The following is a 15,856-nucleotide window of genomic DNA, read 5'->3' as shown; positions in this document are numbered from 1 at the left end:
ACTCTCCATCCATTTCTATGGGATTTTTAGTTCACCATTTGATAAATACGCCTATGAAAATCCTATAGAAATGAATGGAGAGTGGCGGTATTTTGCGCGTAGCTTCACTCTTTGATAAATATACCCCTTTCTCTTTGAAACTATCTGACTATATAAAGAAAAGACATGTTCCTGAATATTTAGTGAATCGGTCCCGTGTTCTAGCTGATAATTCTTCAAATCTACATTTGAGAGCAGAGGCACGTATCCACAGTACCGGTATTATTTGTTTAAGGGGCCGATTCACTAACTTCGAGTGAAGGATTCGAAGTAAAAAAACTTCAAATTTTTGTGCTCCTCGACTATCGAATTGGTGTAAATTTGCCTGAGTAGAATGATTCGAATAGATCGAGCGCAAAAATGCTGCGACTATTCCCCATTCGATAGTCGAAGTACTGGATCTAGCACAAAAACGCTGCGACTATTCGCCCATTCAATAGTGGAAGTACTGTCTCTTTTAAAAATACTTCGACTGCCTACTTCGCCACCTAAAACCTACCAAATTGCTTTAAAAGCCTATGGGAAAGTCCCATAGGCTTGTTTTCCAAGTTTTTGATCGAATAAAAAGGAATTCGATTGAATGAAAATCCTTCGAGCGAATATTCGATCGAGCGCCTATTCGCCTGGCGAATAGTCGGCAATTCGACTATTCGCCAGCGCGTAAAGTCGCTCAAATTGTCTATTCGATTCGATTCTATTCCCCAGTCGAATTTCGAGGGATTTAACCCCTCGAAATTCGACCCTTGATGAATTTGCCCCAGAGTATTTTACTTCAATGGTCGAATTTCGAAGTATTTTTTACTTCGAAATTCAACCCTTGATAAATCTGCCCCTAATTGTCTTGGGTTGTCCAAGAATAATAAGGAAATGATTATTTCCAGTACATCAAGAAAACCAGTTTTGCTTTGTCACCTGTATAATCTGATTGGACCTGTTGTGATTTGTATAATGACTCGTGTAGTTTGACTCAAGCTACTGTGTCTCTTAATTCATGTTAGTCATGTAATTACATATTTGTAATTTATATGTCATTTATATTTCACAATATGGAGCATGCCCTGTTTTACAAGTAGTCTGTTTACTTTTGTATTGCATTTCAGTTGTTCAGGTATACATTCCTTTAATACTAATTATATATAGATCTGCCTTAGAAGATCTAGGTAATCAATGGGTCATAACTGGCACATTTTTGGTTTTGGAATTAAAAATAAAATAGTCACCTATGGCTCTTTGTTTGGCTGTTCATGGGAAGTGACCTGCGACTCAGTATTATTCTTATTAGCTTAATATGGAGGTGTAGTGAAGAAAGCATTCAGATGTGTTTTATTGCTCAGAATGAATACAAAATGCAATGTAAATACAGTATGTGTGAAACAGAATTCCAAAGTAAAATATGAAATGGAAAGAAAAACATTATTTTAAGGTGGTTACACAATTCTTCTCTTTCATTACGTTTATTAGTTTCATAAACAAGTACAGTACATTAGGGATGTAGCGAACTGTTCGCCGGCGAACTAGTTCGCGCGAACTTCGACTGTTCGCGTCCGCCGCAAGTTCGCGAACGTCGCGCGACGTTCGCCAATAGGCGTTCGCGTCAAAATCGGTCGCCCATTCGACCATTCGATCGCTAAAATCGAACGATTTTCGTTCGATTCGAACGAAAATCGTTCGATCGAACGATTAAAATCCTTCGATCGTTCGAATCGAACGATTTTCGGATGATCGAAGTTCGCGAACAGTTCGCGAACAGTTCGCAAATTATGCCGGTGTTCGCGAACGGCGTTCGCGAACACATCGGCGGCGGTTCGCTACATCCCTACAGTACATATGCAAACATTCCATATGACAAAAATTCCATATGACAAAAATTGCTATCTTACAAGAAAAAAAAACCAGCAAATGACTTCAAAGTTACAATGTGAAATACAAACTCCAAATTAATAAGTAACACAAAATAATACTCAGAGCATAAAATAATTAACACATAAAATAAAACATTACCATCCTTTCGATGTTAAATAAACCTTAGATTTAACAACAACCTAAATATTTAGACCACAGACAATAAAAAGAATGGGAAGATTTGTCATTCCTATAGTCAAATTGAAAAGCCTCCTGCAAACACAACTGATCCAATGAGGACAAAATCTCTTTTAAAGTAGGAACTTCTTTCTTAATCCAATAGACAGAAATGAGTTTTCTTGTGGCATTCATAAAAAGAATCAATAAATTAAGTAATTCTTTATCATGTTGTAAGCCTTGATTAATGAAGCCAATGTCACCATCAATTAAATCTAGAAGAGCAAAGAAGGGGGTTACACAATTCTTAAATTAGTATAAGGGTGTAAATACAGTACATACATAAATACTGTACATAGCCCCAGAAAAATGATAATGTGTGTTAAGTGGAAAGCTACAAACAAACACAATGGGACTGTAAGGAGTAAGTAAAGGTGTGGGACCTGTTATCCAGAATACTCAGGACCAGGGGCTTTCTGGATAATGGATCTTTCCGTAATTTGGATCCTCATACCTTAAGGGGCACATTTACTAAGGGTGGAATATCGAGGGTTTATAAAACCTCGAATTCGACCCTCGAATTTAAATCCTTCGAATATCGAATTCGAAGGATTTAGCGCAAATCCTACGATCGATCAAAGTAAAAATCGTCCGATCGAACGATTCTAAGCGATCGATCGAAGGATTTTTCTTCGATCAAAAAAAAAGCTTAGAAAAGTGATGGGGAAGGTAGGTTTAAACTAACGAAGTATGTAGTCTAAGTTTTTTTTAAAAAGACAGTACTTCGACTACCGAATGGTCGAATAGTCGAACGATTTTTAGTTCGAATTGTTTGAGACGAAGGTCGTAGTAGCCTATTCGATGGTCGAAGTACCCAAAAAAATACTTTTCATTTGAATCCTTCACTCGAGCTTAGTAAATGTGCCCCTAAGTCTACTAGAAAATCATGTAAATATTAAATAAACCCAATAGGCTGGTTCTGCTTCCAATAAGGATTAATTATGCCTTAGTTTGGATCATGTTCATTATTATAGACATTTTTTTTTTACATTTTGGATTATTTGAATAAAATGGATTCTATGGGAGACAGCCTTTCGGTAATTCAGAGCATTCTGGATAATGGGTTTCTGGATAACAGATCCCATACCTGTACTAAGTTCCATTTTTTTTAAAAACCCATTGGGGCAAATTCCCTAACCGGTGAAAATTCACCAGTGACGGCTTTGCAGCCATCCAGGCCCAGATTTGTGGCGAGGCCACATAGGCCTGGGCCTAGGGCGGCACATTTTTGGGGGCGGCATGCCGCCCAGCCGCCTGTGCTCCCCAGTGCTTCGTGGCTTTTGCGCCAGCGTGTGGTAGTGCGGGCGGGCGCTAGGACCGCGTGGATCGCACGGCCTAGGGGCATCCCGCCCAGCGATTCCGGCGCTGCAGCCATCGCAACACTTCGGCAGGTGTAAATTCACTAGGACAACGCTAATTCACTTGAGTGTGAAGTTGCATCCAGGGCGCCAAACTCTGGCAAATTTTCGCTAGCGTTATTTCGGCAATCAAAGAGAAGATGTGCTAGCGTTGCCTAATTTGCATACGGCGTGAAATGATAAAGTTACATGGACGCACTGTATGTGTTGCAGCAAATAAATTACATTACACAAGTCCAGGGAACCTTAATAAATAAAATAGAGTTGTTATAATGCGCTACACATGAGTGTATAGTTTATGTTCCATATGTTAGAAAATGGAGAGGGGAACCCGGTTACCCAAAAAAAAAAATTTACGGACCATTGCAGGCTATCAATCAGAAAAAAGGAAAAGACGCCAGCGTTTTTTGGGACTTAGAATAATTTTGTACTAAAAATTTAGGAAGTCCTATCCACTCCATTGCACTTCGCCTGGTCTGAGCTGGCAAAGGTAAGTCTGGCGAAAGAGGTAGCGTCTAGTAAAATCCACATCTTAGTGAATTTTCAGAGTAACGTCCATTCGCCAGAGCAAAAACTCGCCTGGCGATAGAGTGCGAATGATCGCTAGTGTCTGTCTCTTTCTCTAGCGAAGTTACGCCTGCGCCGTTAGGAAATCTGCGAAGCGCCTGAATGACGACACGCTGCCGAATTATTGCTTGCGTTAGTCACTTCGCCCTTTAGGGAATCTACCCCATAGTATCCAATCAGTGGGTATCATATTCTGGTCTGTTGCCTGAAATTTGGTAATAACCATTACCCCACATGCGGGTAAAGGTGCAAAGTTTGGCACAGGCATGGCACTAATTTGTTGGATACATTTTCTCAAGCAATCAAATCCGCAGTAGAAACCCGATTTTACATCCACAGATTTTACATTTTCCCAGAATTGCTGCAGTTTTTGCCATGAACCCATTTAGACAAGCTGCGTTTTTTTTTCTTTCCTGGATTTAATGTTTTCCTGGAACTTGTGCCATTTTGACACTGTCCCCTGCCATAGACAATACTGAGAATTGTCTCTGCTAAAACACACTTAGGGGGTTATTTATCAAAATCTAAATTTATCTCATTATTTTCTAAAATATACTCTGACCTTATTTATCAATACATTTTCCCGAAAAATTTAAGTGCGGGAAAAAATCGTGAAAATCATACATAACAGTATGAATTTTTTGTATTTTCCAACGAAAACTCTGCATTTTTGCATGAAACCCAGCGCAGATCAGGATATCTTCAGGACTTCCCATTGTTCTATAACCACAAATAGAAAAAAAAACTCATCAGGTCTGAGATGCTGGATTTTTCCTCCTCGGGGTATAATAAATCATGAAAATTTCGAGATTTTATAGTAAAAAAAACAAATTTTTCGAGTTTTGGACATTCGGACTTTAATAAATAACCCCCTTAGTGTTTTAGCAGAGAAAATTATCTATTTTGAAGCCACTACAAGTAGCTCCGTGTATCATTACCCTATACTGTAGAATAGGAGGGATCACCTACAGTATGTGCACTCCCTCCTAAAGGGCAGATAGTACAGTGCAAAAACAAACATGGTGGATTGTGCCCCTTTTTTGCACTTTGCACCCTGTTGTGCAAGCAGTACATAACCTCTCAGCAGCAACACTAAGGGGCCGATTCACTAAGGGTCGAATTTCGAAGTAAAAAATACTTCGAAATTCGACCCTCGAATTGAAATCCTTCGACTTCGAATATCGAAGTCGAAGGATTTAGCGCTAAACGTTCGTTCGATCGAAGGATTTTTCCTTCGATTAAATCCTTCGAATCGAACGATTCGAAGGATTTTAATCCAACGATCGAAGGAAAATCCTTCGATCAGATTCGGGAGATTAGTCAGCAGACGACAAATCTCCTCTTCTTCACGGTGACTAATCTCCCAGATCTGCCTTCCGCCGGCTAAAATGAAAATTGCCTGAGGGCAGGCACTCGAAACAATTCGTTTTCCGAAGTTGCCCGAAGTTTCCTTGTGAGGCAATTACGGACGACTTTGGAAAACGAAGCGTTTCGAGTGCCTGCCCCCATGCGATTTCCATTTTAGCCAGAGGAAGGCAGACCAGGGAGATTAGTCGTTGTGAAGAAGAGGAGATTTGTCACCTGGCGACTAATCTCCCCGAATCTGCCTGTGTGGCCAGACCCTTAAGATGCTACCATTGTTTTGTTTCATGATTTATTGTTTCCTATGGGAAGGTCACACAGCTGGCATTAACTGTTACAACAGGATTTATTAACATTTTTTCGCTTAACAGCAAAGCAATGTAACTGTGCCAATATATTGATCAAGCAAATCACAGTTTTAGTCTAGCTGAATAGAGGGGGAAAGTTAGTCAGCTTCCAACGACTCACAACGAAGCACAGCCTCACATGCAGTGAAATCTCCAGCCTGAATGAAGCAAATGATACGGAGCTGAAACGTTTTCCATCTGTTGCATTATAATACACAGTATCCTTGCTATGTTTTATTCTTGTTTGCCATCATCTCCTTTTATAATGGGTTTCTCATCTGGCCCTGGGGTCTCTTCAGTTGCAACAATCTCTTCAACACGTGGTTTCACCAAATCTGTTGTCAAAAAATGATATGTTACTGTGTGAAATAGAATTTGTCTTTCATTGCAGCGACATAATGATGGGAGTGGCAGAACACACACACACTTGGGGCTTCATTGACTATGAAGCATAAGGTAATTTATCAATGCAGCCACAAGTGCACTGAAATGAGTGCAAATGCTACGCTTATTGACACCATTCATTAACATGTTGCTTGCATGTCTGTATAGTTGTACTAAGCATCATGGCAGCAGATCCACTAACGGGCGAATTTTCACTAGCGTCAGCTTCGCACCCCTGCACCACTTCACCAGACGCAAGTGCTCTGCGATTACACTAAATGACTAAAGTGCAAAGTTTTATTCTGGGCATCAAACGCTGGCGACTTTTTGCTACCAGTACTTTGACTGTGCGAGCATTTCATAGCGAAGATGCGCTAGCGTTCATTTGTGCCAAGCGAAAATTCGCTAGTGATCTTGAGCTTAGGTCAGTTTGCATAGGGCAGGAAATTTAAAGTTGTATGGACTTCTTTATTATAAATGTTGCTGCAAATGGTTTGTTACCGGTTTTTATTACACATGTCCAGGGAACCTTGAAGACAAGAGAGTGAATATAATGCCCTACACATGAGCCCACTGTAAAATTCATGTTATAAAATGTCTTGAGAAAATCGGTTACCCAAAAAAAGTCTAAGTTAGGACTTTCAAAGGCAATCCCACTTCAATAACAGGAAAAGTAGCCAGCCTTTTTTTTGAACTTGAATGCATTTTCGGCAGACAGGATATGATGTAAGTGACAGAAGATTGAGGAAGATGAAGCTTCATTTTACCACTTCGCCTGGTCTGAGGTGGCGAAGTCAACTCTGGCGAAAGAGGTAACGTTCAGTAAAATCCGCACTTTAGTAGATCGTTCTGGCAATAGAGTGCGAATGACCGCTAGTGTCAGTCCCGTTTGCTAGCGAATTGGCGCCTGCTCCTGTTAGTGAAATGCCGATATCCCTGCAGATGGCAACTTTGGCGAAAAGTCGCTAGCGTTAGCCACTTCGCCCTTTAGTGAATCTGGGTTATGGTGTCCATCCTGCATTCTCTGCTGAATCGCACATGTGTGCCTTCTGACAGTGGGGAACCCTGAATGCTGCAATAATTCCAGGGTTCTCACCAGTTGCAGAACTACCCTACACCAGGCCTCCCTACGTACAACAATTCAGATGGGTCCAGCACACACAGCAACCCCCCTCCCCCTTCGCTTACTCACGTCCCCACATATTCAGATTACTAATTTCTGCATTTCTCATATTAAATGACAGGTACATTTTAAGAGTGTATTTAAAGTTTGTATATGTTTACAAAATACAAACAAACTATTTATTGCCACCATTATACTTAATGTAATATAATGTGAGAAAGGTTAGTCCTGTACATTTGACCTCTTTTTAATCTTCAGGTGTAAGCACTAAACCCATTGTATTCTAAAGAGCTCATCTGTTATCTACTTTGTAACTTAATTTAAATTTTTTTGCCTTGATTTACTTGAATTGCTGCCCCTCATGTTTTTTTCGAATTGTGTTTTGGTGTCAAAATTCACACATTTACAGGGTCGAATTATGAATTCATGTGTTTTTTTGAACTCACATGAATTCAATTGTACTCGAAATTCAAATATTCGACTATTTATTAATGAAATCAAATATGTAAAACTCGAATGAATTTTACCGACTCAAAAACTCGAATCAAATTCTCCAAAAAAAAACTTGAATGTGAGAAAGGCTACAAACATCACCCAAATTGATCCTTGGACCTGACTTATACAGCAATTCGGCAGGTTATTCTTAAATATAAAAGGGCCAGAGTATGATAAATCTTGAAAATTGAATTAGAATTTTTTAAAAAACTCAAATTGAGTTTGGATAATTCCCTAGTCCCATTTGACAGTTTTGACCATAAAAAAATTCAAAAGTTCTAATTCGAATTTTCAATTCGACCCTTAATAAATCTGACCCTAAAATTTTAATCCCCCAATTCGAATGTAAATTTGAATGTGAGATTTATCACACCTCGACCATGGAAACAGCTCTATTTCGATTATTTGCCACCTAAAACCTGCCTGACGTTTCGAGTTTTTTTCAGAGGGAAAACTCGATTTGAGTTAGATTTGAATTTTTGGGTCGGGACTATTTGATCGAATATTAGACGTTCAGATTTTTTCAATAACCTCCCATTCGAGTTGTGAGTATATTCTAATTTATTATGAGTAAAAAAAATCACATAAATTCGACCTTTCATAAGTATCGCCTATTATTACACAATCTGGCAACCTTACTGCAGTGAAAACTGTCTTGAATGCAGAATACATTGAAATAAACAGATAGCAGGATTAACAGCTCATCCAATGGAAACTTGTCTCAATCTATTGCTGGTTGACCAGTGTAGAATGTTGTGTACTAACATTTTTAATCAAATCCTTTTTATTAGTTTATACAACTATCTATGATAGGGAAGCCGCCTCTATAGGATGCACCAGGGGTGTTTTAGAGGTTAAGAACAGAGCAGGGAAAGTATTTTGAATGAAATACGATGAAATAGCTTAAAATCTATCGAAGAAATACATTAGTGATTCATCATACTGGATATTAATGTGTTAACTTACCTTTATATTACCCAATTTAATGTACGTTACTTTAGAAATAACTTGATAATTATAACACTAAAGATAAAATACTATTTATATTAGAGGCATTTGCACTGACTTAATATTAGAGCTTAGTTTATTATGATTCATTCTCTATAAACATACAGAACAGGGCCATTTATTTATAACCTCTGTGAGAGCAGTTAATTCACATGTCAGCCTCCACTGATATATGCAAATATGCAGATTAGGAATGTCCTGCATGCACAGTAATCTATCTAACAGTCTTAAAGGGATACTGTTGCATGCTTTTTTTCAAAATGCATCAGTTAATAGTGCTGCTCCAGCAGAATTCTGCACTGAAATCCATTTCTCAAAAGAGCAAACAGATTTTTTTATATTCAATTTTGAAATCTGACATGGGGCTAGACATACTGTCTTTCCAGCTGCCCCCAGTCATGTGACTTGTTCTCTGATAAACTTCAGTCACTCTTTAATGCTGTACAGCAAGTTGCAGTGATATCACCAAGGCCCACTGCGACACATTCATCATCATCATCATCATTTATTTATATAGCGCCGTCAAGATACGCAGTGCTTTTACATTGAGTAGGAGGAACAGCCTGCCAGAAAGCAGTTCCATCCTAAAGTGCTGGTTCAGTGGCGTAACTACCGGGGGAGCAGGGGTGCGATTGGGCCAGGGCCTGCACCCCCTCAGGGTCCACCGGCAGCTCGCGCACCACTGACTCCAGCGGCAGAAAATGACGTATAAAGGTTGTGGGGGCCCGGATGCACGTCCCCCGCCAGGGCCCGCCCCCCTCTAGTTACATTCTTGTGCTGGCTCTTTCTGAAAGCACATGACCAGGCAAAATGACCTGAGATGGCTGCCTACACACCAATATTACAACTAAAAAAGAATACACTTCCTGGTTCAGGAATGACATTTTATAGTGTAGAGTGAATTATTTGCAGTGTAATTTAGAAATAAAAACTACCCCATAAAAATCATGATAGAATCCGTTTAAGGTCATTAATTAGAAGCCTAACACTAAACCCAAACACTCCCATGACTATTTGAGGTTGTGTTCCATTTGCATGATGAGAGATATAAGTAAGTATAACCATGTGTCCTTTATTTCTAACATGCCATCATACTCTTCAGCAAATTATGGTAGAAAAACAAAATGAGAGAAAGACATATTTATGACAATAGTTGCTGAGAGGGAGATGATACAATCCAACTAATGTAAGGGTAAGGACACAAGGGCAGATTCAGGGAGATTAGTCGCCCCAGCGAGAAACCGCCTTTTCATTGGGGCAACAATTTCCCCGCAGGACCGGATTTACATAGTGGGCGTCCCTAGGCCCACTGGTGTTTGTCGCCCCTGTCCCCTCCCCTTATTTCATGCAAATTTTCATTATCTAGACTGGAGCAATGGGAATTGGTGCACAGGAAATGTATAAAATGATTGTATCTCCAGCGCATCCCCAGTGTTTTTGAACCAATGTGGGTGTGGTTGGGCAGCATGCCGCCCCCCCTAAAATCCTGCCGCCCTAGGTGGCCTTTCCACAATTCTGGGCCTGTCTCCCGAACTGCCTTCAACTACCTTAACAACCGGCGATAATGAAAAATCGCCAGCAGGATGGCACTCATAGCACTTCGTTTTCCAAAGTCACCCGAAGTTGCCTCACAAGGAAACTTCGGGTGACTTCTGAAAACGAAGTGCCGTGAATGCCATCCTACTAATGATTTATTATTTTGGCCCCGGGAAGGTAGGGGAAAGCAGTTCAGGGAGATTGTCGCCCCGAAGACTAATCTCCCCGAATCTGCCCTAGTGCCATTACCCTAATGTGTATAGTGATCTTTAACAGTTTACAATACCTTGCTTGGATTCTTCTTTGGTGCGTAGTTTCGAATTTTGTTCCTTCTTCTTTTTTCCTGGAGTAATAGTTTCCATGACATGCCCTGTGGCATCAGCAACATACATTGCCATTCCAAGCTCCCCCATCATATGTGTCACTATCAGCTAGAATAGTGAACCAAAAGCCTTGTTATGTTGCACTGCCATGACCAGACATTTCGATTCTGTATAACTTTCTGGCTTAGGATACAGTATAAACATTTGCATAGGTCATGATATCTTTGATCCACTGTTAGTTGGTGTGATAATTGTATTAGAAAATGCTTGGATAATCCTGGTTATAGTGCTCTGTGTTAGGTGACATAAATATTTCATTTGAAGAAAAGGTATGGGTTGCTTTCAAAAGACAGTGCTGCTGATATTCCTAAGGGTTTTATCGTACCACACTCAATTTGGTGAAAATACTATCTACTGTATCTATATGTGGCTCCTCGTACACTCTTGGTTGGAGAGAGTAGATTGGCATGTGCATGGCCAGCTTAAAGGAGAACTAAATCCTAAAAAGTATATGGCTAAAAATGCCATATTTGTTATACTTATACCAGCCTAAAGTTTCAGCATCTGAATAGCAGCAATGATCCAGGACTTCAAACTTGGCACAAGGCGGTCACCATTTTGGAAAGTGTCTGCAACACTCACATGATCAGTGGGCTCTGAGCAGCTGTTGAGAAGCTAAATTTAGGGGCCTGCAATATAAGCTGATGCTACAAGGCTGATTATTCAATTCTGGTGCTAATTTCACGGGGGTCTGTGCTGTCATGTAGTCATTATCTGTATTAAATACTAATCAGCCTTTGTGGACTGGCAGCTTTTAGGAGGCTCTGTTTGACAGTACAGCTGTTTTTATGCAAACAAAACTTCCAAGCCTGGAATTAAAAATAACCACATACTTTGAGACCACTGGGAGCAAAATCCAAGGGGTTGTTGATCAACATGTTACTTGCGAGCCACTGGTTGGGGACCACTGATCTAGGGGATTAAGGGGCACCATGTACCCAAATGTCATCATTAAATCCACAATCCTTCAGTAGAGCATGGAGCTGTATTATCTACTCTGCAGCAGTCTGGCTTTAAGGCAAATCATTCTTTTTTAGATCACGGACTAAGTTTACATCAGCAGCATAGATCATTGTTGATGGAAAATTAAAAAATGCAGGTAAGATGCATTTTTGATATGTTAAGACATGCAACGATGCTATACTATGTATCCAGCATATTTCCACTGAATAATTCGTATTTCTGTGTAACCTGCTTTCCATGGCTGTAGCCATTCTGCACTGTGGAAACGAAACATACAAAAACTTGCCAATGAAATCAGAGGGGCAATGGCCAACTTCCAATGTTTTAGGCATTCTTTCTCAGGCATTTTGTATGCATATAGCTTAAAGAGATGTTTACTGAAAGCTATTAGGTCTCATTTAACTCATTCTCTGAATTAAATCTGGCCTCTAGTGATGGGCGAATTTATTCGCCAGGCGTGAATTTCCGCATTTCGCCGCCGGTATATAAATTCGCAATAATTGCAGCGAAAATGCGCTGGCATCAAAATATATTTGACACTGAAGACAATTCTGACGCCAGCGACCATTCCGACGCCTGCGACAATTCTAGGCGGCCATTGACCTTAATGGGCGTAAGAATTGTCGCCAGCATCAAAAATATTTTGATGCAAGTTTTTCCACAAAGTGAAACGGGAGAAATTCGCCCATCATTGCTGGCCTCACAAGCAATGCTTCAACAATGTGTATGATCGTCCATCAATGTAAACGCTCCACCCAACAAGTTCAGCCTTTGGTGCATCAAAATTGGTCAGTCAAAATGGAAAACTGTGAAAAGCTATAACTGAGGGGCTGCATCTCTATTGGCTGGGTTTTTTAAATCAGTGCAGAATTTATACAAAAGATACTCCAATATTTGTGTATTTATGAGATTTATACTAGGGCTATTTGGATTCAAATATCTTTCACAAAAGACTAGTATGAATACTGCACTACACATATTAAAAAAATAGTTGCATCAAGTGTGAACAAAAGATAGACACATGACTGTAAGGGGCAAATATACTTAGTGAGTTGAGTTCCTGATCTCTCTCAATTTTTCAGAAAGCGATTGTTCTGACTTGCTGCAGAATGACATTTAAGAAAAGCTAATTGCTCTAGCTTCTACCCGCTAGTAAAAAAAAAACACAATTTTTTTGTTGTCATTAAGGGGGTCTATGTAGGTGAAAACAAGGACCGTAGGAGGTGTCACACCTATTGTGATACAGTAGCTTTAAAACTCCTAAATGCTACTTTTGTGTTTGTGGGATAGGTCCTACTTCTGGACTGGGCCCACAACATTACCCTATCAAATGTCAGTACTCATGAAGTTGAAGGAGTTTGAAAGCAAAGTATACCCTAAAAGTAAGAAAGAACGGCAATGTAAAAGGTAAGGGAAGGAGTGTAGTCAAGAAGAACATGAAGGAATGCAGTTATGGATGTACAGAGTTATAAACTTAAGACTGTATAGCACCCTTACTGGTATATAGTGACCGTTTTATGTGTCTGTTAATTTGTGAGATTATTGGTACAGGTATGGGACCTGTTGTCCAGAATGCTCGGGACCTAGGGTTGTCTGGATAATGGATAATTTGGATCTTCATACCTTAAGTTTACTATAAAATCATGTAAACATTAATAAACCCAATAAGCTGGTTTTGCTTCCAATAAGGATGAATTATATCTTAGTTTGGATCCCATAGAACAGGGGTCCCCAACCTTTTTTTACCTGTGAGCCACATCCAAATGTAAAAAGATTTGGGGAGCAACACAAGCATGAAAAAAGTTCCTGGGGTGCCAAATAAGGGCTATGATTGACTATTTGGTAGCCCCTATGTGGACTGGCAGCCAGGAGGCTCTACTTGGCACTATACTTATTTTTTATGCAATTAAAACTTGCCTCCAAGCCTGGAATTCAAAAATAATCACCTGCTATGAGGACACTGAGAGCAAACATCCAAGGGGTTGGAGAGCGACATGTTGCTCACAAGCTATTGGTTGGGGATTATACGATAGAGTCAGATTATGAAATAAACAGCTTCAAAGCAGTATTTTCAAAACTGCATGTGTATTTATTGGCAGTGCAACACACATTGGTTGGGGATTACTGACATAGAAGGTTCTGTTTTATTATTACAGAGAAAAAGGAAAGCATTTCTAAAAATTTGTATTATTTGGATAAAATAGAGTCTATGGGAGACCGTAATTCGGAGCTTTCTGGATAACGGGTTTCCAGATAACGGATCCCACACCTGTACTCTGAAGGTAAATACAATGTATAGAAACACAGTAAAATGACTTAATTTACGAATGAGGTGAAATCAAAGGAAAAACCCCTAAAGTTAAGGTGCAGCGAGAGGAGTGAAATGTGTGATCGAAGAATGAGACAGTGAATCGAGGGGTGGAGGTAGAGAGGAAAATAAGTGCTTTTGTTTATTAGTGAACAGCGACAAGACAAGTACAGAATTGTTTGGGTTTTCTACATGTGACACAAATTAACACTAATGAAAGACATACAGCAGGATGGTGATATTACAGTATGTTTTTACAAAGCATTTAAAATTTTCTGTACAGTTTCATCAACCTTCATAAATGCTAAATGATAAAAGAATTTCTCAGGTTTATTCTGCTAAGCAAACTCATTTCTTTCTAGCTAAACCCTGTCCTTTCACCTACCTCATCCTCTTGTGCCACTGATAAGCATTCAAGTATTATTATTATTATACTACACTGCAAGGAGCATTATCGCGGTTACCCAGGCCGGGCACGTGCCAACTGAGCTTCACAGAGATTGGGCTGAATGAAATGTAAGGGGGAATATAATAACAGGTGCAAAGTTAGCTCCAGTAAGCCCTAAGTAACCAATCAGCAGCTAGCATATACCAGTCTGTATCTGATAGGTTGCTGTGGGTTACTGGACCTATGAATCTATTATTTCATCTATTATTCTTTTACTCCATTATATTTTTCCTTGCATTAAAATATAGGTTTACAAATATAACAGATGTCACACCATATGACATAGACTTTAGTTTAATAATTGGCAAGCTCTAAAAAAAAATCCTATATTTAAGTTTAGTTCATAAGAATTTAATTTGAAATTTGACAACTGGAAATTTAAAAATGGAACTTGAATCCGATCTAGAACCCTGAAGCCCTCCAGCTGTTACTGAACTACAGTTCCCTCCCTACTGCTATTGGAGGATGCAGTTCAACAACAAAATGAGGGCCAAAAGCTACACAGGGTTTATGGATTTTAAAGCTTTGTGACATTTTAACTAAAAGCACATTCTCCAAATCCTTTAGAAATTCATTGATGTAGGTATATCAACTCTAAACATCATCATGTGGGAGTGTTTGGAAGCAACACCAGGTAGGTAGGTGGCCTCATTTAAAGACTACATGCAGCCTAGAAGTGAGGTAGGTTAAAGGAGTGAAGTCAGTCCCTTAAGCACTCAGGTATAGCACTTTCCATCATCCCAACCTCCATAATTTCTCATTCATTCCAGATTCATTTTTTCTTAACATCAGTCTGAGCTTCCCCCTCTGCCTCTGGTCCATCAGGCATAAACACACTTACAGTGAAATCATTTATCTCAGTGCCATATTTGTTCTTTGCCCGAATGCCATATTTCCCGGAGTCAGTAGTGGAGACACAGGTGATGGTAAAGGTGGCGTACTTCCCAGCCTCAAATTTCAGGATGCAATGATCATCTCCAGTAAGCTCCCTTTCATTCTTAAGCCAAGTGACCTCAGGTACTGGATCTCCCCAGATATTGCAGGTAAGGTTAAGCGACTGGAAGATTTGAAGACAATAAGCCTTAATATTAATATTGCAGTACTATGTAGTGCAACAGCTCACACAAACACATAGAACCTTTAAAAACTTAAAAAAACCCTACCCCCTACCCTACATAGACCCGGCTCCCTCCTCCCCCCAGCCTGTGTTACCCCGGGCAACCAAATGCCCCTAATGTTTTACTTACCCCTCGGGGCAGATTAAGGCATCGGAGTTCATGGGCACCATCTACAGCTGCTTTGGTAATATTCGTAATGAGACCAGCGCTTCTGCAATTTTTGCAAGTTTCGGCGCATGCGCAGTTGTCACAAAGCAGAAAATTGCTCAACTGCCGCCACGCCGGTCTCATTCTGAAGATTTCTGAAGAGAAGAAGATGGCGCCCGTGAACTCTGATG

General features: G+C 39.8%; 1 protein-coding gene across 5 annotated transcripts in view; it reads right to left on the bottom strand.

The window, feature by feature from the left end:
• Positions 1-5,732: 5,732 nt before the first annotated feature.
• Positions 5,733-15,856, bottom strand: part of myom1.S (myomesin 1 S homeolog) — an 89,201-nt gene continuing 79,077 nt past the window's right edge. For 3 of the 5 annotated variants that reach the window (XM_041567839.1, XM_041567836.1, XM_018224183.2), the window contains 3 exons: positions 15,242-15,457; positions 10,585-10,729; positions 5,733-6,087 (listed from right to left, as the gene is read on the bottom strand). In XM_041567839.1, coding sequence (XP_041423773.1) covers positions 5,987-6,087; positions 10,585-10,729; positions 15,242-15,457 — 462 coding nt within the window. In that variant the 3' untranslated portion in view covers positions 5,733-5,986. Of the gene's footprint in view, positions 6,088-10,584; positions 10,730-14,063; positions 15,458-15,856 lie in introns of those variants that run through there. The other 2 variants (XM_041567837.1, XM_018224184.2) reach the window with 1 other exon arrangement.

Source organism: Xenopus laevis, chromosome 6S, assembly GCF_017654675.1.
Source record: "Xenopus laevis strain J_2021 chromosome 6S, Xenopus_laevis_v10.1, whole genome shotgun sequence".
Classification (NCBI taxonomy): domain Eukaryota; kingdom Metazoa; phylum Chordata; class Amphibia; order Anura; family Pipidae; genus Xenopus; species Xenopus laevis.
Note: the sequence above shows the minus strand (reverse complement) of the source record. Positions and strands in the feature narration are given on the sequence as shown.